The sequence below is a fragment of the Hyperolius riggenbachi genome, chromosome 2, assembly GCF_040937935.1.
Source record: "Hyperolius riggenbachi isolate aHypRig1 chromosome 2, aHypRig1.pri, whole genome shotgun sequence".
NCBI lineage: Eukaryota > Metazoa > Chordata > Amphibia > Anura > Hyperoliidae > Hyperolius > Hyperolius riggenbachi.
The window spans coordinates 265,375,700-265,396,268 of record NC_090647.1 but is presented as its reverse complement, the minus strand read 5'-3'; the positions used below and the strand labels follow the sequence as shown (position 1 = coordinate 265,396,268).

The 20,569-nt window shown below is 44.7% G+C and overlaps 1 protein-coding gene across 4 annotated transcripts in view; it reads right to left on the bottom strand.

Moving 5' to 3' along the window:
- LOC137546312 (multidrug and toxin extrusion protein 2-like) overlaps positions 1-19,320 on the bottom strand; it is a 64,259-nt gene extending 44,939 nt beyond the window's left edge. For 2 of the 4 annotated variants that reach the window (XM_068268610.1, XM_068268613.1), the window contains exons 1-5: positions 19,059-19,320; positions 14,558-14,659; positions 12,877-12,945; positions 6,774-6,922; positions 2,369-2,411 (exon numbers count right to left, since the gene is read on the bottom strand). In XM_068268610.1, coding sequence (XP_068124711.1) covers positions 2,369-2,411; positions 6,774-6,922; positions 12,877-12,945; positions 14,558-14,659; positions 19,059-19,130 — 435 coding nt within the window. In that variant the 5' untranslated portion in view covers positions 19,131-19,320. The remainder of the gene's footprint in view (positions 1-2,368; positions 2,412-6,773; positions 6,923-12,876; positions 12,946-14,557; positions 14,660-19,058) is intronic. The other 2 variants (XM_068268611.1, XM_068268612.1) reach the window with 2 other exon arrangements.
- Positions 19,321-20,569: the final 1,249 nt, after the last annotated feature.

Below are 20,569 nucleotides of genomic sequence, written 5' to 3'. Positions count from 1 at the left end.
TCAGAACAGCACTTAGACGAACAATTTTTAATCATTTATTGAAAGAAATAATGCAGAACAAAAATATAGCAATAGAAACAAATTGATACAGAAATATTAAGGATTAAATGTAAGAATAGCTATTGATAATCTGAGCAGTTTGTCAAGTTACCGTATGTCCTTTTGCGGTAAAAGGTCCAACAGAAGATATGAAGTCCAATTCTGGAAAGTTCTGTGGAATGGATAGAAGTCCTTTGATAGAATGAAATGCCAATCCTTTGAAGGTATGGATGGCTGGACAAAAGACCCTCTCCTGTGTCCGGCAGTGTTGTTTTAACTCTTCCTCTGCCAGAGGGCGGAGTTGTAAAAAGAAATGGTGGGGTATGCCTTCTCCCGCCTTTTGTCATGACAAGCAGAAAGAACATGCAATAACTGGAATGGTCATAATTCGGTGCTAGCCGACCATAACCTTCAGCGAGTGACATGAGCATGCTTCTGGCGTTCTCTGTGTCACACAGATACCAACGTGTCTTGAGGTATTCCAAGGCGGAGCACACTGTTGCTTGCTTTCGGAAAGGTGTTAGTGTCGTGCTGAGTGGTCCAATCACACACAAATCATTTTTAATAATTGTCTGCTAATTTTGAAGTGGCTAGCATTGACGGAAAGCTGATTAATTTAGTAAAATGTCTGAATGACTTATTCTTTCATATCAAGGTGAATTAAAAGTCATTTTCTCTAACTCTCCTCAGGCTAGCGCAAGAATGTGGTGCTTGATGACTTAATGTGGGGGTCTGTTCTCCTTATCATTGAAACTATGATGGGGAAACTTCCTGGAGGAGCTTTAATGCCCAACCCCCCCCCCCCCCCCCCCACCACCCCCCAACCATAGATAAAAAAAAACTGTTCCTTGTATAGGAGAGGTCTGGTTTGAAAGGAACAGTGTTTTCTCAGAAGTTAGAACAGGCTAATGAATAAAAGGGGCGCTCCAACTCATATATTGTGCACATTTTTGTATGATTGTGCAGATGGTGTGGTTCTGCTGGTGAACCCGATAGTCACAGATGCGCCACCCACCCCCACCTTATTTGGAATGATCACACAGCACCCGACAATTTGCTCTGCTTCAGTTAATGTTCTCACATGACGTGCTGCAGCTCAACATAATAGCATACTGGCTGGCTGTGAGTCTGGTTCTCTTCTTACTCCTAGTGTAAACACAGTACAAAAATGCTGCCCCTGTAATCTCTGCCGCCTGATGCAAATGTTTCACTGTGCCTCATGAGAGACCCGGCCCTGCTGACGACCTGCTGCTGATGGCTGTAGCCACCTGGTATAAGAGCAGTGAGAAATCCCCATACTCTTGGGGTTTCCCTTAGCTCATTAGCATATCCTTTTCCTGGAAAGGGCAGGAGATGGTATGTTATGCAGATGGGGGGCATCATGCCCATTTTTTCCTGGCTTTCCTCGTAACTCAACATATTCACTACTATGGTAAGCCTCTTGGGCTGCTGTCACTGAACAAATATGCCGGCCGCTACACGTAGGGGACAGTGCTTAGCCACAATTCACCAGTTTGCCCAAGTTGTAAACCTCATGTCATTTATTGAATTAGGCATGCAGTAAGCTGAAGTACCTGTCAGTGCGTCCAGTTAAAAATGGCGTCAGCCAAATAATGGCGCCTGGTTACGCACGATATTTTTTTAAAAACAATATTTATCATCTTTACGAAAAACGGTATTTATCGTTTTTTACGAAAAATGATAATTTTCGCTTTTGAGAGTTTAAAGTTCCTTTCCTGGATGTGTATGTGTGTGTTGTTTGTGAATGCTTGTGTGTCTGTGTGTGTATATATGTGTGTGTCTGTGTGTGTATATATATGTGTGTGTTTGTGTGTGTGTGTATATGTGTGTGTGTATTTATGTATATATTCATGTATATATGTGTATATATATATATATATATATATATATATATATATATATATATATATATATATACACACACATATATACATACATACATACATACATACACACACACACACACACACACACACACACACACACACACACACACACACACACACACACACACACACACACACACACACACACACACACACACACACACACACACACACACACACATATATACACACACACACACACACACACACACACAGACAGACACACACACATATATACACACACTCACATATATATATACACACACACACACCACAACTCCTAAAACGATAAATATCGTTTTATAATGCAAATTAATCTGGCACCATTTTTAACTGATCCCCCTGTGCGTAATGTATTGTAAAGTTACTGAATCACCTTAAAATTCCTATATACAGAGTATTGCTATTGATAAAAAACTTACAGGAAGAGCAGGGATGAAAATCATCACATATGTCTGGGTTAACCTAAAACACAACCATGACACCATATTATACCTTTAATTTGTGCATTTCATATTACTTAGCAGAAGTTTAAGCAGCACAAAATCAGAAAGCCAAGCATTGTCAAGGAAACTCCTGTAATCTACAAACAATTAAAAAAAAAAAAAAAAATCAAGTAACCTCATTGGTTTGCCTCTGCAAGGTATAACTACAAAATAACTTTTATTATTTCTTAAAAGTAGATTAAAATTCTTAAAGCTAGCCATATATGTATTCTACCAAACAAATATATGCCATATTTGAATTCTACCAAATAAAGACATATTTATTTCATTTTTAACAATGCATATTGCCTGGTGATCCTCTGCCTTTAATACTTTTAGCCATAGACACTGAACAAGCATGCAGATCAGGTGGTCTGACTGGATTAGCGGCATGCTTGTTTCAGGTGTGTGATTCAGACACTACAGCAGCCAACGAGATCAGAGGGATAGCCAGGCAACTGGTATTGTTTAAAAGGAATTACATATGATAGCCTTGCTTTAGGTTTCCTTTAACAATCCTGGCCTCCACACTTGAGCAGGACCATTTTCAAACAACCCCTTGGCCTATGGAAACCGCCCCATCGTGCACCAATCCCTCCACACCCTCCATAACAACAGAACACGCCGCTAGTCTCAAGACTAAGCATGTCACTGTACAGCATCGTTCCAAGAATTGGCACCTGAGGGAACGTTTTCCGATCCCTGATAGAGATTTCTAACATGCCTGATTACCCTTTCAATCACTAAACTGCTCTAAATCTATAAAAAAATGTAGTGCCTGGCAGATTCAATCAAATCAGATCAAATCAGCCAGGAAAAATCAATGCAATCAATGCATGCATGGCAAGTCTTAGTGACCTTATAACAGAAGCAATTACCAAGAATGCCTTACAGACTTCTGATTAGTGATCAATGATCCCAGGCACTTTAGTTTTATAGTTCTACTCTGTGTACTACAACTATGAGCTCAACTGACCTCACACTGCTGAAATAATGTTTATGATTATTATTATGGGGCATCATCTACTGTGACATTGTACATAGTAAGATATAAATCTGGGTAGGTAATACAAATGCATACATAATTCAGGCAATACATAGTAGTTCTGAATACATTCTCTATATAAAAGTAGACCTATAAGGCTGCTTTTACACTTGGTACCGCGTCTGAGAAGTTGCGCCACGCGTTTTTAGTCACGTCAAATCAGTGAGGCATACTTAATATTGAAAGTATGTCTCACTCCTGGGGTACATGCACAAGTTGCCCAGTAATTCACTGCATGCAGTGAGCTACCATGACGGGACCCAACGCACAGCGTTCACTGCAATAGCCCCTTAGGGCTATCACTGCTCCTGTGCTAGGATGTAGTGATTTCAGGATGCAGCTACACATTTAAGTGTCAAAAAGGGGCCTTAATGCAAACCTGAACTGAAGATTAAAAGTCAAAATAAACATACAAAGGCCATACTTACTTTATGTGTAGTCTACTCATCAATCTTTATCCTTGCCTGCATCCTGTTTGTCCACTGATTGATAGAATTAATTTTAAAAATGGCATAACCCTGTAACAGCTTCCTGGTCAGCACACTGTGAGGCCTGGAACCCACTACAAAACGCTATCGCTAATCGCAATCGCTAGCGTTTTTAATTAGCGTTTTTGTAAGTGATTTCATGAGCGTTTTCTGGCGATTTTGGTAGTGTTTTTAAAAGTGTTATTGTTTTGCCAGCGATTGTGTAGCGATTAGCATTTTTAATTCTGATTGGTCCTTTCAATTAATTTTAATTTTTTTACACTGTGCAGTGATTTAAAAACGCTAGCAAAATCGCTCTGTGTAGGTTTTGACGAGCGATTATGCCAGCGTTTATATACTTTACATTGCAGAAACGCTAATGCTAAATGCTAAAAATGCTGCATGTCCTGCGTTTGCGATTTTGGTAATCGCAATCGCTCCGGTGGAATTTTGCCCATCCATTAACATAAGCTTAGCGTTTAGGGCTCTTTCACACTAGAGGCTGCGGTAGAAAAGACTGAAAGTCAGCCTTTTGCTTAACGCCAATACATAGCGTTTTCAAAGCGTTTTCAAAGACTTTTGAAAGAGTTTTACAGCTCATATGAAAACGTCCTTTTTTTTTCTTCTATAAAAATAAGTGAACAAGTCAGCTGTAAAACGCTTTGAAAACGCTGAAGTTGGCGTTTTCCATTGAAATGCCAACAGCCAACTTCGGCTGTAAACAGCCCTGAAAAAGCTCCTTGGAGCGTTGAAACGCAACGCTCCAAAATGCCGAGTTAGATGTGAAATGTAAAATGAAAGTCTATGGACTTTCTTTTACCTAGCAAAACGCCAACTTCGGCCGTGGCATTAAAACGCCGAAAAATCCCTCTGGTGTGAAAGGGCTCTCGTAATGTAACTGTACAGAGAACGAGACTTCGGAGATGGAGGAGGAAGTGCTGCTGCCGTCGCTGGAGAAAGCCCTCGGTGAGTAAATCTATTTACTCAATGGGCTTAGAGAGGGGGGGGGGAGGAGATCGGGAGGGGGGACATCGGGAGGGAGGGGGAGGAGAGGGATAGGCCGCCCGCAACAGCCACAATAGAAGGGGGATCCCCCCACCCGCACAGAGGGGGATCCCCCCGCCCGCAAAAGCCACAATAGAAGGGGGATCCCCCCACCCACACAGAGGGGGATCCCCCTCCCGCAACAGCCACAATAGAAGGGGGATCCCCCCGCCCGCACAGAGGGGGATCCCCTGCCCGCAACAGCCACCATATAAAGGGGTTCCCCCCGCCAGCACAGCCTCCACATACAAGGGGGATCCCCCGCACATTCTCTGCCCCGCTGGCTGCCCAGGGATTCCCTAGGGTGGCTGGATGCTTGTTCTGCACGCTGTGGGTAGCACAGATCGCTACCCACAGCGTGCTGGGGGGGGGGGGGGGGATCGGGAGGGGGACATCTGGCTACCTATAAATCTGGCTAAACACCTGGCTCACTATATACCTGGCTAAACATCTGGCTCACTATATACCTGGCTAAACATCTGGCTCGCTATATACCTGGCTAAACATCTGGCTCACTATATACCTGGCTAAACATCTGGCTCACTATATACCTGGCTAAACATCTGGCTCGCTATATACCTGGCTAAACATCTGGCTCACTATATACCTGGCTAAACATCTGGCTCGCTATATACCTGGCTAAACATCTGGCTCGCTATATACCTGGCTAAACACCTGGCTCACTATATACCTGGCTAAACATCTGGCTCGCTATATACCTGGCTAAACACTTGGCTCACTATATACCTGGCTAAACATCTGGCTCACTATATACCTGGCTAAACATCTGGCTCGCTATACACCTGGCTAAACATCTGCCTCACTATATACCTGGCTAAACACCTGGCTCACTATATACCTGGCTAAACATCTGGCTCGCTATATACCTGGCTAAACACCTGGCTCACTATATACCTGGCTAAACATCTGGCTCGCTATATACCTGGCTAAACACCTGGCTCACTATATACCTGGCTAACTATACTTGGCTAACTTTACCTGGCTGCACATCTGGCTAACTATACCTGGCTGCACATCTTCTACCTATACATCTGGGTCTTATACTCACCATTGGCATGCTGATCCCTCGTCGCGTACCTCTGATAGCTTCCCCAGTGTCTTCTTCCATGTCCCTTGGCGGATTTTGCTTCTTCCTCAGCGATCACATGTCCCCCGTTGATCGGCGTTGATGACACCAGGGTCACACAGCGTCATCAACATCTTGCAGAAAACACTTTTTTTTTTTAATTGAATTCAATACAATAATCTGTATTAAATTTAATATTAAAAAAAAAATTGGTTGCAAAAAAAATGATTGCAAATTATTGGAAATTAATTGAAACACTTTTTGCACGGAAATCCTGGGAAAACTGAACGCCAGGGTGGTTAAAGTATCACACAGTCATTTTAACATAAGGCCTTGTGTTCCATTCCAGACAATATTCACTCCTGATCAGCAAATGACAAAATAAAAATGATGCTTGTCAGAAGTGAATTCTTGCAGACTAATCAAAAACAATATTATAGTTTTATCGGTTATTGGATGTGCTGGCAAACATCAGTCAGCCCCACACCTCTTGCACCATGTGCATAGGCAATAAAATCATTGTAACTGAAACTCATGGAAACTTGCTTGCAAAGGACTGGCTGGAGGAACCACTCACATATGCTTTGATATTTTCTAACTAATTACCGATCAGGAAATCGTTAATCGTGGTTGCTGGCAGGTTGGTTCATTTATATGAGCCCTGTATATTTAGCTATTTACCATAAATGCACCACTCACCTGGCTACATCTGGATCTTGCTTGCACAGCAGCAGCAATTGTTCTGTGTTTAGGAATACTGCCCAGCAGGGGAAGCAGCACAGCAACAGTATGAGTATCCCTCTCTGTAGAATTGTTCCTACACGCTTCAGGTTTCTGCCTCCATATGTCTATAGGGTGCAGGAAAAAATAATTATATTAAATATTACCAAAGTATTGAGGCATCTATGTGTATTCATGCTTACAGTGGGGTGTATGCACTAAACTGTGGTAAGCAGAATTACGTGCATTAAAGTGGACCCAAATTAAAAATACAAGATTTCAGAAATAAAATCTATTTTCTAAAGTATAATAATAAATAGCAGCCTTTTTTCAGCTGCATGATGACAAATATAAAATATTTTACATTTATTGGAGGAACCCCTCCCTTCCTTTCAAATTGCCGGAATTTTTCCGGCAAACTGGTGGAGTAGATGGTGTCCGGCAATGAAGGAATTGCTAATGGCTGCCCCCAGTACAACCCTAGCTATAAAAAGAGAAGGGTGAAAATCATGCACTGAAATGATCATAGGTTTGAAGGAGTGTTTATTTATCTTTGTATGTGTCAGAGTGGTGCAGCTAAATATTTTTAATTAAAAAAATGTTTGGTTTGGGTCCGCTTTAAGTCTTATGGCACTATGAGTAGAGCAGAATGCAATACATTACATGCAATGCAATCTGCTCTACCCATAACGCGGTAAGACGTTACGCATGTTACTCTGCAGTTTGCAGCATGCACCCCAAAATGAGATACAATGAGAACTAACCCCATACCCTAGAGCGACATTGCTGGCGGCCTGTACAGATGCATGTCAACTGTGTAGTTGATGACACCTCCTGTTGCTATGCTGGGGGCAGAGGGGCGACGGAGCACGCATGTGTGTGACATCACGCACAGCGTCGGACTGACCCACCGAACTACCGACCTAAAATTCGGTAGGCCCCCTGTAAGAGCTGTGATGTCGCCAGTCACATGACCAGATGGCCCCCCTCTCCTATCCGGGCAGCCGGGCCTGCGCCAGTGAGATTTCAGCCAGGCGCTGCATGGTGACGTGACATCATCACGCTAGCCGTGCGGTCCGGAGGCCTATAAGAAGAGAGGCATCATTCTGCTCACAACAAGCTCCGCCTCCGTCCGCACCGCATCATTACTGCACGCCGCCTGGCGCCAGACAGAGGCCTGGCTGGAGACGCTGCAGCCCACGGGGGGGAACACCTAGCCTGTCTGAGGACCTCGTCGTCTGGTTGACTCACTGGACTCTGACCCTGAGGGAGAGGCAGCCGCCCGCCGCAGCCACACTGTCTGACGCCCGCCGGGAACTGTCACGCTGCCAGTCCAGGCTCAGCTGCCCTGCACGCATGGTGGGCTCTCTTTGTGTGTGTGTGTGTTGGGGGGACGGGGAGGGGAGGAGACTCGGAATACTGTCACTGAGAAGAGAGAGAGAGGCACCAGACCAGGGACAGTTGTTGGTTGGTGTGTGGCCTGGCTGGAGGAGGCCAAAGAGGCAGGACTCAGAGAAGGAGATGACGTATGTGGGCAGCTGGCAACTGGGGGGAGTTGCTGTCTGGTGTCTGGCTGCGGTGTGCCTGCTGTGAGTCTGCCTGCCAGCCATGGGTGGTGGATGATGGGCACATTTGGCAGTCTCAGGCAGTGGCACACAATGCAGTGTGTTAGTGGGGGGGAGGGATGGGGGGGTCATGTTTGGTTAGCATGGAAGGGGGGGCCCTAGGTGAGGGAGGAGGGGGAGGCTTCCCTCCTCCCCGCCGCTCTGTGCCCACTGTCCCCCCTTCCAGCATGGGCCCCCCCCCCCCACTAACTGAGGACCTGCCAACCTAATCTGGGGACACCTATAGACCGTATATCTATACTGGGGACACCAATATACCTGCCTACGCCTACCTAAACTGGGAAATCTACCGGCTGCCGCCAATCTGATTGCATTTTGTGGGGATATCTGCTGCCAATCTGATTGCATTTTGTGGGGATATCTGCTGACAATCTGATTGTATCTTGGGGGGATATCTGCTGCCAATCTAATTGCATTTTGTGGGTATATCTGCTGCCAATCTAATTGCATTTTGTGGGGATATCTGCAGTCAGTCTGATTGCATTTTGTGGGGATATCTGCAGCCAGTCTGATTGCATTTTGAGGGGAAATCTGCCACCAATCTGATTGCTGTTTGCGGGCATATCTGCTGCCAACCTGATTGCATTTTGAGGGGAAATCTGACGCCCATCTGATTGCATTTTGTGGGGAAATCTGACACCAATTTGATTGCATTTTGTGGGGAAATATGCCACCAATCTGATTGCATTTTGTGGGGGTATCTGCTGCCAATCTGATTGCATTTTGTGGGGATATCTGCTGCCAATCTGATTGCATTTTGTCAGGAAATCTGCTGCCATTTGAGTACTTGATGAATTATCATGAGGCATGTAACTACTTGATTATTTTATCTAAAATGTATCTGGTCGGACCTAATCTCTGTGAATAACACTGCTACTTATTTTGTGTATTTTTAAGTCTACACATGACCCATCATGACCACGCCCATGTTCCAGTGTGTGGTGACACCCATCTATTCTTGCTGCGCGTGCCGCATGTGGTCATATCCTTATTGTAGACTGTCCTCAGAAGTGCTCACAACCTATTCCCTACCATAATCATGCAAAATTTCTAGAGTACATGTGTATGTGAGCCCAAAATGGTGTGTGTGTGTGGGGGGGGGCAGGTCCTAGGCTGAAACTTTCTTGGTGGGCCCTTAGTGTCCCAGTCCGACCCTGGTGACGCAGTAGACAGGGGAGCTGTGCTAACTATGCAATCGGCCATCGCGGGAGGTGAGTTGATCCACCGGGCAGTTCGCTAGTGTGTCAACGGCCGCTGTACAGCTAGTGTGTCAGCGGCCGCTGTACACACACCTATTGGCTCAGGCGGTTGTTATTGGCCACCTTAGTCAGGCTTGTGTACTGGCCTTTAGAGGTGACCACATTGCAGTGGCGTAACTAAGGAACTTGAGGCCCCCGGTTCCTTTTCTTACTTTGGTCCCGAAGCACTCTATTGATATAAGCCCCAAAACCTAGCAAGGACAGCTGCAGTGTCCGACAGGTGTAATCAGACTAAGGAAACAGTTTAAAGGAGAACTGTAGAGAGAGGTGTATGGAGGCTGCCATATTTATTTCCACTTAAGCAATACCAGTTATCTGGCTATCCTGCTGATGCTCTGCCTCTAATACTTTCAGCCATAGACCCTGAACAAGCATGCAGCAGATCAGGTGTTTCTGACAATTTTGACAGATCTGACAAGATTAGCTGCATGCTCGTTTCTGGTGTGATTCAGCCACTACTTCAGCCAAATAGATGAGCAGGGCTGCCAGGCAACTGGTATTGCTTAAAAGGAAATTAAAATGGCAGCCTCCATATACCTCTCACTACAGTTCTCCTTTAAGGATTACCACTAGTCAATGCACATATAAAGCTGTTCATTATCAGCATAAACACCAACAAAAAGCTAATAAGATGGATGAAGGAGGGCCACTACTGAGCCCCACTGGCTCAAGGGTCCCTGTGCGGTCGCAACTTCTGCTTCCCCTATTGCTATGCCACTGCCACATCGCTGCCCTGTTTATTGCTTACTGTTGGCGGCAAGAGCTCAGCAGATGCTTGGGAGCAGTTGTCAGGCGGTGAGCAAACACCTGTGATCTACCGCTGCCTAAAATTATTGGTTGGTACGGTACCCCCTTTGAGTTGTCAGCATCTCTCAAAGTATATGCACATTTTAATATTTATTTACAATAATGTTTTTTTTTTCTTTTGTACTATAGTGGTATCTTATCTTCTACCCCTTGTGTGCCATCCCCTTGCAGTGTGAGATTATACAATGCTGAAAACTGATGGGAACCACGTGCAAACAAGGCTTTAAAAGGTCAGCTCTATTTCCAGAAACTTGCTAAAGCTCTTTTATTAATCTCTGGGAAGTCTGTATCCTGCGCAGTAGTCATATGATTATGTTTAGCCATTTGAGAATGCGTTGTTTTACAAAAGATTAGCAATTTCATTAACACATGACTCATAGCTGATGTACGACTCCAGGTTATTCTTATTTGAGTTTTGGATAGTGTGGCAGGAATCTAAACATTGTAGTGCTTATGAATGCGCTGTATTGTTGCATTTCTACCTCATTTCCTGCCCTTGGACCTCTGTGATGTTTGTGGCTTTAAAGGAAACCTGTGACTTGGGAATAAAAAAATATCAGATACTAACTTACGTAGAGAAAAGCCTGTGGATGATCCAGAGGCTTCCCGATCCATCTGGGTGCCCACTGCTGCTGTGCAGGATCCCACTGAACATATCTGAAAGGGGCTTAACAAATATGTTCTCATGGCCGTGCTCCTTGCCATGTATGAACTGTGCAGGCGCGGCTGCACTCGCACATTTGCAGTATGACCGTACTCTTACATGGAGGGGACCATTACCATACCATCTTACCATAAGAGGGTCCCAGCCACGGTGGAGAGTCAAGGAGAATATGGGAAGTCTCTGGACCATTTATTCCCTCTAGGTTAGTAATTTATTTTTTTTTTTTTGCTGTCTTTTCAATAGTGTCATGTTTTACAGTAGAACTCCTGGAAGTGTCATTGAATTGGGTATTCAAATGGACTCACTTTTATAACTTCTACCTTTTACCTTATGACATTTCAAACACTGTCTAGTAAGCTGGCCAACTCACCTTTTTTAGTAACGTGATAAGCAAAGAATAAAGCCTTGTACACACACCTGACTAAAGTTGGCTCTAGGGGCAGATAACGAACACCTCAGCCGATACTCAGGCGTGGGTATGGCAGCCGGCGACCACCATCCCGTGAGTGATCTACTAAGCGGATCTACTCACCCCCGGCGAAGCCAATCCTGGTCCCCTGCCTCGTGACGTCACGCACACGTGTGTGCGCAGCCCAGACCAGCAATGTCGCCCAAGGGGATCAGGTGCTGCTGATCTCCGACAAGCAACAACATCAAAGGTGTGTCCTTTAACCTCCTTGCCGGTTCAATTCCTCCGGCAAGGAGGCAGCGCAGGAGTTTTTTTTTTTTTTTAAATCATGTAGCGAGCCTAGGGCTCGCTACATGATAGCCGCTGAGCAGCGGCATCCCCCCACCCACTCCGATCGCTTTCGGCGATCAGAGTAAGCAGGAAATCCCGTTCAGAACGGGATTTCCTGCAGGGCTTCCCCGGTCGCCATGGCGACTGGGCGGGATGAGGTCATCGACGTCATGGACGTCGGGACGTCATAGGGAATCCCGATCCGCCCCTCAACGCTGCCTGGCACTGATTGGCCAGGCAGCGCAGGGGTCTGGGGCGAGGGGGAGCCACTCAGCGCGGCGGATTGCGGCGGATCGGCGGCGAGCGGCGGCGATCGGAAGTTACAAGCAGCTAGCAAAGTGCTAGCTGCTTGTAACAAAAAAAAATTATGCAAATCGGCCCAGCGGGGCCTGAGAAATCCTCCTGCGCAGGTTACCCCGAACTGAGTTCGGGATAACCGGCAAGGAGGTTAATCAGGCATACATTTTAGAGTTTTTAATAGATTACATTTCAGACTCAATATAAATATCAAATCTGTGCTAAAATCTTGTCTAAAGTCTAGCCACTGCACGGTAATTTCCCTTCTGGCTGCAAGTCAAGCAGGAAGTGAGGCTCTCTATTTCTTCTGATCCAGTTAGTTTTGGAACTTCACAGCAAGTGCTGTAGCAATAGAAGATTCAGAGTTAGCACCCACACCCTGGTCCCTGTACCAGAGGGGCTACCTAGGGCCTCCTTAAATTGCTGAATTAGCTCGTCATTAGTGTTGTATGCTATAGTGGCAATAGCATTGGGTTGCATGGTTGATGAATACTGTACAACTTATTAACACAACTGCCTGTTCTTATTTGGTTACATGAACAAGGCAGGCAGTGGGTTTGGTCAGTGGTTGTTCAGGTTTGAAACGTTTAGCAACCAGCCATTTACCCACTGTTAACCATTATTGTGAATTTGGTCTACACAACTAAACAAAAACATAAAATTAAACACTAATCTCTTTCTCTAAGCATACCTGAGAAACAAGTGTATCACAAGCAGATGATAAACCTATACCAACAGACAGGCCTGTAACATTAATTACCTGTTGATACAAAATAGGAATTGTTAGCCCTAAAATTAATTTCAGAACATTGAGATCATACAAATATTCCAGGTTTAAATGCTATTAGAATACAACTTAAAACTCAGCCAAAGATATGGTGCAGCGACTGTGCTTTGCTTTGTTGGACGATTTCTAAGTTCCATGCAATGGTGCTCTAAACTGGATAATAATAATTATTATTGATTTATAAAGCGCCAGCATCTTCTGTGGCACTGTACAACAGCATAGAGGGTATGGTGGATTACCACTGATGAAGTGAACAAATCAGCAACAGATTTTTACACAGGGGTGGGAGGTCTAAAGGTTAAGGCATAGGAAAGTAGGTAAAGGGAAGCTGTGTACAAGGTGGTAGAAATGGTGGTCAGTGGCTGAACTGTCCTATTTAGGAGAGTATGCTTGTTTGAAGAGGTGAGTTTTCAGATTGCGCATAAAAAGGGTAAGTGGGTGAGTGGTGGATGTTTTGAGGGAGGGTGTTCCAGAGGAGGCAAGAGGATTGAGAGAAGTCTTGTAAGCAGGATAATAGTGTCATTTCTGCCTCCTTACTTGTGTAAGGATAGTGAAACAAAATCATTAGAGTATTATTTGAATGTAGGCATGAACTTTACAACTTTGTTGCAAACATATTTGATGGCTGGGCAGTTCGACGGCAGATGTTGAGGAATGACATCTATAGAGCCACATTTAGGGCATGTAGGCAATTCCTCTGCCTTGTTACATCTAAAGAGATATTTAAAAAAATCTCTATCTAGCATTTATTCCCTATGAACTGAATATTGCTCCAGTTTCTGTTAACCATTTCCTTTTCTTACCACTCCCAATTTTGCATATTTTAAAGTCTTGATTCTTCTTTATTAAAGTTTTACATTTTATACATTTGGAAAAAGTGTGTAGAGTTGATGTCCCTCATAAATGAATATAGATAGCCAAGTAAGCTTGTTAGTGTATAAATCTTGCAGTAACTGTCTATTACATTAGAAACAAAATGGGTTAATTCCATTACCACCATAGAGTATTTGCTTTTTCCACAATAAGGAAAATTGACTGAGACAGCCTAACATGATCATCTGCTTTTCTCATGACTGCTTCAGTTTTATGAATTGGGAATTCAAGTGTAGAATCTTGCCACTGGAATGTCAAAAAGGGGTCCAGCATGTGGTTATGTGGCACAGAAAACATATAAAACTTAAAAAGTATCTAGAGATAAGTTTTAAACATGCAGTGAGACTAGTGGGAAACCCACCTATCACATTGTAAAATCCATCTTTAAAAATTGCATACAGAATAGTCAACGGTGAGTGATCTTATCCAGGGCAAGGTGGGGGGCGAACTACCAGATTGTTGTATCCATTGTGTGATGAATGGGAAGTTTGTTAGAGATGATTATTTATGAAGTAGCTTCATGTCACATGCTTTAAGACGTCTGAGAGAATACCTAACCTGCACAAATAGTATTTGTGGAATATGGAAGGATGAAACTTTATCGATCACCCATTTTGAGGATGTTCTCATTGTTAACAATGGACTTTGTCATGTATTTTAGTGTCTTTTCCTTTTAAAAATTTTTTTGAAACTAAATACAATTGATACTTACAGCTACAGCAAGTATTACTGAGTCAAGTTCAATCTTCCCCAAATGGCCACAGAATATGGAGCTCACGATATTAACAGACAATATCATAATTTGCGAAAGGAACTACAATAAAGATGTTAAGGTGGTGTTAGCATGTTACATTGCTATCATTTAAAAATAATCATAATGCAAAATAATCATTAAGCCTGAAAACCTTTAACAGCTCATTTTTTAAAAATTCTTGTAAAACTGTTCATGGGATGGACACTTTACAACGTTTTATTGTTACTTTTATGATAGGAAATCTCCCCAAAACACATAGAGGTTCAAGCTTCTCTAGAGACTACCATAAAAAGCATGAACTACTGTTGGTTCTCCCTTCATATAGTGTCCATACATTACATGAAGCAGGCTGAGCATTTGCATTTCTATGCAATGCAATCATCAAAATCCTCCACATTGTTATATGGCTTTGTTTGGCTGTACTGCAGCTTTTCAGTTACTATGACTGGAAAGGCCCCCAAAAAATACCAAGTGTGGTGGACAACGTTTCCTATCACTTCCTGAACCATGTCATTCAAAAAACATATTTCTACTATAAGCTGGCAGGTGCAGACAGTTTTATCTCAAGCAAGCAAAACACATCCCAATTGATTTAATCTTCTCACAAAATCTGTAGGTTCTGACTTTTTTGCCAGGTGAGGACATCATTATCCAGGGGCGTTCTTAGGGTCCTTGGAGATCGGGGGCACCTGTGGGCACTAGGTGGGGAGTACAAAATGGGCATGGTCATGCAGTGAGTGGGCGTGGTCATGGGTGGGGCCAAACGTACATGAACTTAGCAGCGGTGTAAGCTACAGATAACGGGCCTGCCCATCGAAATACTGGATGGAGCCCTCTGTCCTTTTTTCTTTTTTTTTAGATAATTTACAATCAGTATAGGCATAGATCAAAGATGTATACGCACATACAATTTTGATTGGTCAATCAATGACCAATTCTACCACTCCCATGCAGTAAGTGGGCCAACAGACAATGCATTTGATTAACAGAGCAAAAATTGGCTAATCAAAATTATATGTGTGTACCAGGCTTTACAGCTAATACTGTACATACTGAAAGTAGCATGGATCAGCATACAATACAGCTGGTTTACAATCAGTAAAGTCACAGAGTACCACCTTATACTGTACACACTGGAGGTAGATCAGCACACAGTGCATGCACTAGAGAACAGCTTATACTGTACATACTGTAGGCAGCAGAGATCAGCACACTGCAGCTAGAGCGCCCAAAAATATGAGGGTTATGTTGCCGAAAAATAGGTGTGGCCATGGACCAGAATGTGGGTGTGGTCACGGGTGGAGACAAATTTACATGAAGTTAGCAATGGTGGGACATTAGATTAGGACAGTGGTGGCGAACTTTTTGGAGGCCGAGTGCCCAAACTGCAACCCAAAAGTCACTTATCTATCACAAAGTGGCAACAGCAATTTAAACTAAATACTGTACACATGTTTTAACACATACATGAACATTATGGAAAATCCAAGTTGAAAATAAACTGTGAAGATAAACAATTTCATCCATCCTACTCCTGATGCTATTGTCTCATATGATTCAATTATTGCAGAAGGAGATATATTGTGGCGAGTGCACTCAAAAAAGTATTGCCGTGAACCATATACAAAAACAGATGGTGCAACATCCAGAATCAGCAGAGCAATTCATTCAATTATTCAAAAAAGAGTAAAGCATTCCAGGAGCAACCAATCCACCTTAAAAAATGTTAACTTTAATAGACTTCTTTATAAAAAGCATACATTGGTATCAACGGCTAAAAAAATTCCAAAAATACAAAGCAAAGATACTTAGCAGGTCACTGCAGGTGTAGAGAGGTGCGGAGGTGAAGTCGACGGCCGTTTCGCCCCACAATAAGGGCTTTCTCGAGACCGAACACGTGTTCGGTCTCGAGAAAGCCCTTATTGTGGGGCGAAACGGCCGTCGACTTCACCTCCGCACCTCTCTACACCTGCAGTGACCTGCTAAGTATCTTTGCTTTGTATTTTTGGAATTTTTTTAGCCGTTGATACCAATGTATGCTTTTTATAAAGAAGTCTATTAAAGTTAACATTTTTTAAGGTGGATTGGTTGCTCCTGGAATGCTTTACTCTTTTTTGAATAATTGTCTCATATGATGATGATTCAGTTTTTCCCATAGTCTCGCAGTTAGCAATCATGTGACCCCCAACAAGACAAATTCAGCAGTCATGAGGCACATAAATAGACAGCATTTCACATAAATAGGCAGAATGCCCCCTTAATATGGTAGACACCTCTCAAATGGCTTCTAAATTCTCTTCTACTGGCTGCTGTGCCTGGCTGGCCTGGCAATGCTGTTTTTTTTTGGGCTGGATTGAGGATGATGTGTGGGCTGAAAGGCCTGGCAGGGATGGTGTGGCCTGGCTGGCGATGATGCTGTGGCTGGGTTGGCTGGCGGTGATGCTGTGGCCGATGCTGTGGCTGGGTTGGCTGGCGGTGATGCTGTGACCTGGCTGGCGGTAATGCTGGGCTGTGCTTGGCTGGTTGAAGTAAATGCTGGCCTGACTGGTGGTGATGCTGTGGCCTTTTTGACAGTGATTCTGGGCTGGTTGGCTGGTGGTTATGCTGGGCTGTCTGGTCTGGATAGTTTAGGTAGTGACAGGTGCCCCCTAGTTAAGGTAGTGCCAGGAGTCCCCCAGTTTAGGTAGTGACAGGAGCCCCCCAGTTCAGGTAGTGACAGGAGCCCTCCAGCTCATTTAGTGACAGGAGCCCTCCAGCTCATTTAGTGACAGGAGCCCCCCAGTGTATGTAGTGACAGGTTCCCCCCAGTTCAGGTAGTGACAGGGACCCCCCAGTGTATGTAGTGACAGGAGCCCCCAGTTTACGTAGAGACAGGAGCCCTCCAGTTTAGGTAGTGACAGGCACCCCCCAGTTAGGTAGTGAGTGACAGGGACTCCCAAGGTAGGTAGTGACAGGGACCGCCAGGTTAGGTAGTGAGTGACAGGGACCCCCAGGTTAGGTAGTGAGTGACAGGTGCCTCCCAGGTTAGGTAGTAAGTGACAGGCGCCCCCCAGGTTAGGTAGTGAGTGACAGGTACTCCCAGGTTAGGCAGTGAGTGACAAGCGCCTCCCCCCCCCCCCCCCGTTAGGTAGTGAGTGACAGGGACCCCCAGGTTAGGTAGTGAGTGACAGGTGCCCCCCAGGTTAGGTAGTGAGTGACAGGGACCCCCAGTTAGGTAGTGAGTGACATGCACCCCCCCGTTAGGTAGTGAGTGACAGGGACCCCCAGTTAGGTAGTAAGTGACAGGCGCCCCCCCGTTAGGTAGTGAGTGACATAGACCCCCAGTTAGGTAGTAAGTGACAGGCGCCCCCCTGTTAGGTAGTGAGTGACAGGGACCCCCAGTTAGGTAGTAAGTGACAGGCGCCCCCCCTTTAGGTAGTGAGTGACAGAGACCCCCAGTTAGGTAGTGAGTGACAGGCACCCCCAGTTAGGTAGTGAGTGACAGGTGCCCCCCCCCCCCCCGTTAGGTAGTGAGTTACAGGGACCCCCAGTTAGGTAGTAAGTGACAGGCACCCCCCCAATTAGGTAGTAAGTGACAGACGCCCCCCGTTGGGTAGTGAGTGACAGGGACCCCCACTCCAGTTAGGTAGTAAGTGACAGGCGCCCCCCTCACCTCGCATCCAGCAGCGTGTCAGACCTCGATCAGCGGGCGACCCGACCAGTAAGAGTGGGCGCCGGGCGCACCACGCTCTATATGCGGAAGTGATGTCACTTCCGCATATCAGCGGTGTCTGCTAGGTCCTAGCACCCTCTCTATCTGGTTGCCCGCTGATCGAGGTCTGATGCTGCTGGCCGTCTGGCAGCGGGGACAGTCGGGGGGGGGGGGCAGCGGGGACAGTCGGGAGGGGGCAGCGGGCACCCCTGAAAATACATTGGGTGCACCCCAGGACATATTGGGGGCATGGGCCCCCTCAAAATAGGGCTAGTGACGCCCCTGTCGTTATCTTATGTCTTATGAGTGGGTAAATAATTGAATGCTGTCTGGTGCATCATTGCAGAATGTTTGTTTACTGAGAGTTCTAAAGCCAGTGAAAATAATTCCTGGTCTCCCAGAATGCTTTGGGAGTAGAATTCTGTATATTTAAACTGCCTAGGCTGTGACATCACTGTTAGGCAGGGCTACATACATATACTGTATATATAGTCCATGATCATGCATTCGCATTATGGATGTGCCCATCTTTAGAAACACTCTGAGACGGTCCTCCGGGTGGCGCTGTAATCCTATAGTGAGATCAGCGTTTGTCGTCATGACCAAGGGACAAGGTAGTCAAGGGAACATTCCTCATTAGAATTACAAATGGCAAACACCCAATAATACCTTTTACACTACACAAAAGTAAAACAAAATGTTTACTGGAAATGAGACTTTAATCTAATAATACTGACAATCTAGCAATAAACTATATGAGTGCCTTACCACAGGCAGGGCCAGCCGACAAAGCTCTCTCACTTCATCCCAGAAGCTGACGGGCAGCACCCAGCGGATCATTCTGCAGGAGCAACAAGCCAAGCACACCTGTCACTACTCTTTGCTGTCCTCTTCACTGTGCCCATCCGCTCACTGCTCTTCCTCTTCTAGTCTGTTTCCACCTGCAACAGAGTCCAGACCCCTTACTCTCTTGACTGCCTTGATAGTCATGGTCAGTTAACTAGACTCATAGCTTATACAGTACATTATGCATCACGCTAGAAATACCAGAATTACAAAGCCCCACTTGTATGTTATTATTACATAAGACCGACTAATCTGTGCATGTCACGCTGACCATTAAAAAAAAAAAGCGGAGAAAGAAAGTCAGAGAGAGACTCAAACATCTGTTATTCTGTTGTTATGAAAGCTATCTGCCTGCACACAGTACTTGCTTCCAGGCATGTGTGTGAGATTTTATAATCTTGTTCAATGCTTGGAGAGAATTTCTTCCACTTCTCTCATCATTTGATGTAGACAATCGATACAATAAAAACATTAAATCTAATTAAAATCTCGTAAAGGGGGAAAATAAAAACAGTGCAATTAATTTCTAATCTCGATATCTATCAATCCAACATTGAAATGTCTAGGCTGTTATTTTCTCAATGAGTTGTGACAAAAGTACAAGGTTTGGAAGGCTGCTCATTAAACGGCCATATAGCTTCGCACTGCAAGGAAAAGCGGCAAGCGCTCTGATCAATACAGAGCCAGGCACTGTGTTCAGTATGCAAATTTAAACAAACCAGCCTTATAGTTTACACAGCAAATACAGTATATACAGTATGTCCCCACAATGATCACAACAGCTTGGAATCCGAGGCCAGTGGCATACCTACCATAAGGCTGCACGTGCTCACAGCTCCGAGTGTAGCCATGGCTAGGGGTGCCGCTGTAGTGCTCAGTCACTGTGCTCTTCCAGCTGGGACCTTTTTTCATGGTTTGGGCAACATTTGGAAAAATAGTAGCAGGCAGTGCAAGGAACTGTACTACATTCTTCACTAGATGTAGCATCCCTCCCCTCCCTGTCCCATGGGCAATGTGTTTCCTTGCACTCTACACACAACCTGCAGTGAGTGAATGTGCGAAGCAGCAAGGTGAGTAGAGAGAATGATTGCTGTGCTGCAGCTGGGACATTAGCAGGAAGAGGTGGAAGGATGTGTTTAGTGCTTCAGAAGGCGCCTGTCATTATTAGCCATGTGCACTGGTTGCTGTAATAGCAGAGTGACCTAGACTATTGATTATTTATCCTGATCAGAGTAATTAATCAATAATGCAAGGCAGTCTGCTGTTGCAGACGCCTGTGATACAGGTGCTGACAGCTGACTTCTGTAGTGAGCAGAGAAGCAAGCTCCAGGCAATTTAGATTAGCTTGATTGCAGGTAATCTTATCTCTTTTCCCAGCTCCCCCTCCCACCCTGTTGTCTTCCCCATGAACCTTTCCTCTTTTCAGATTTTAG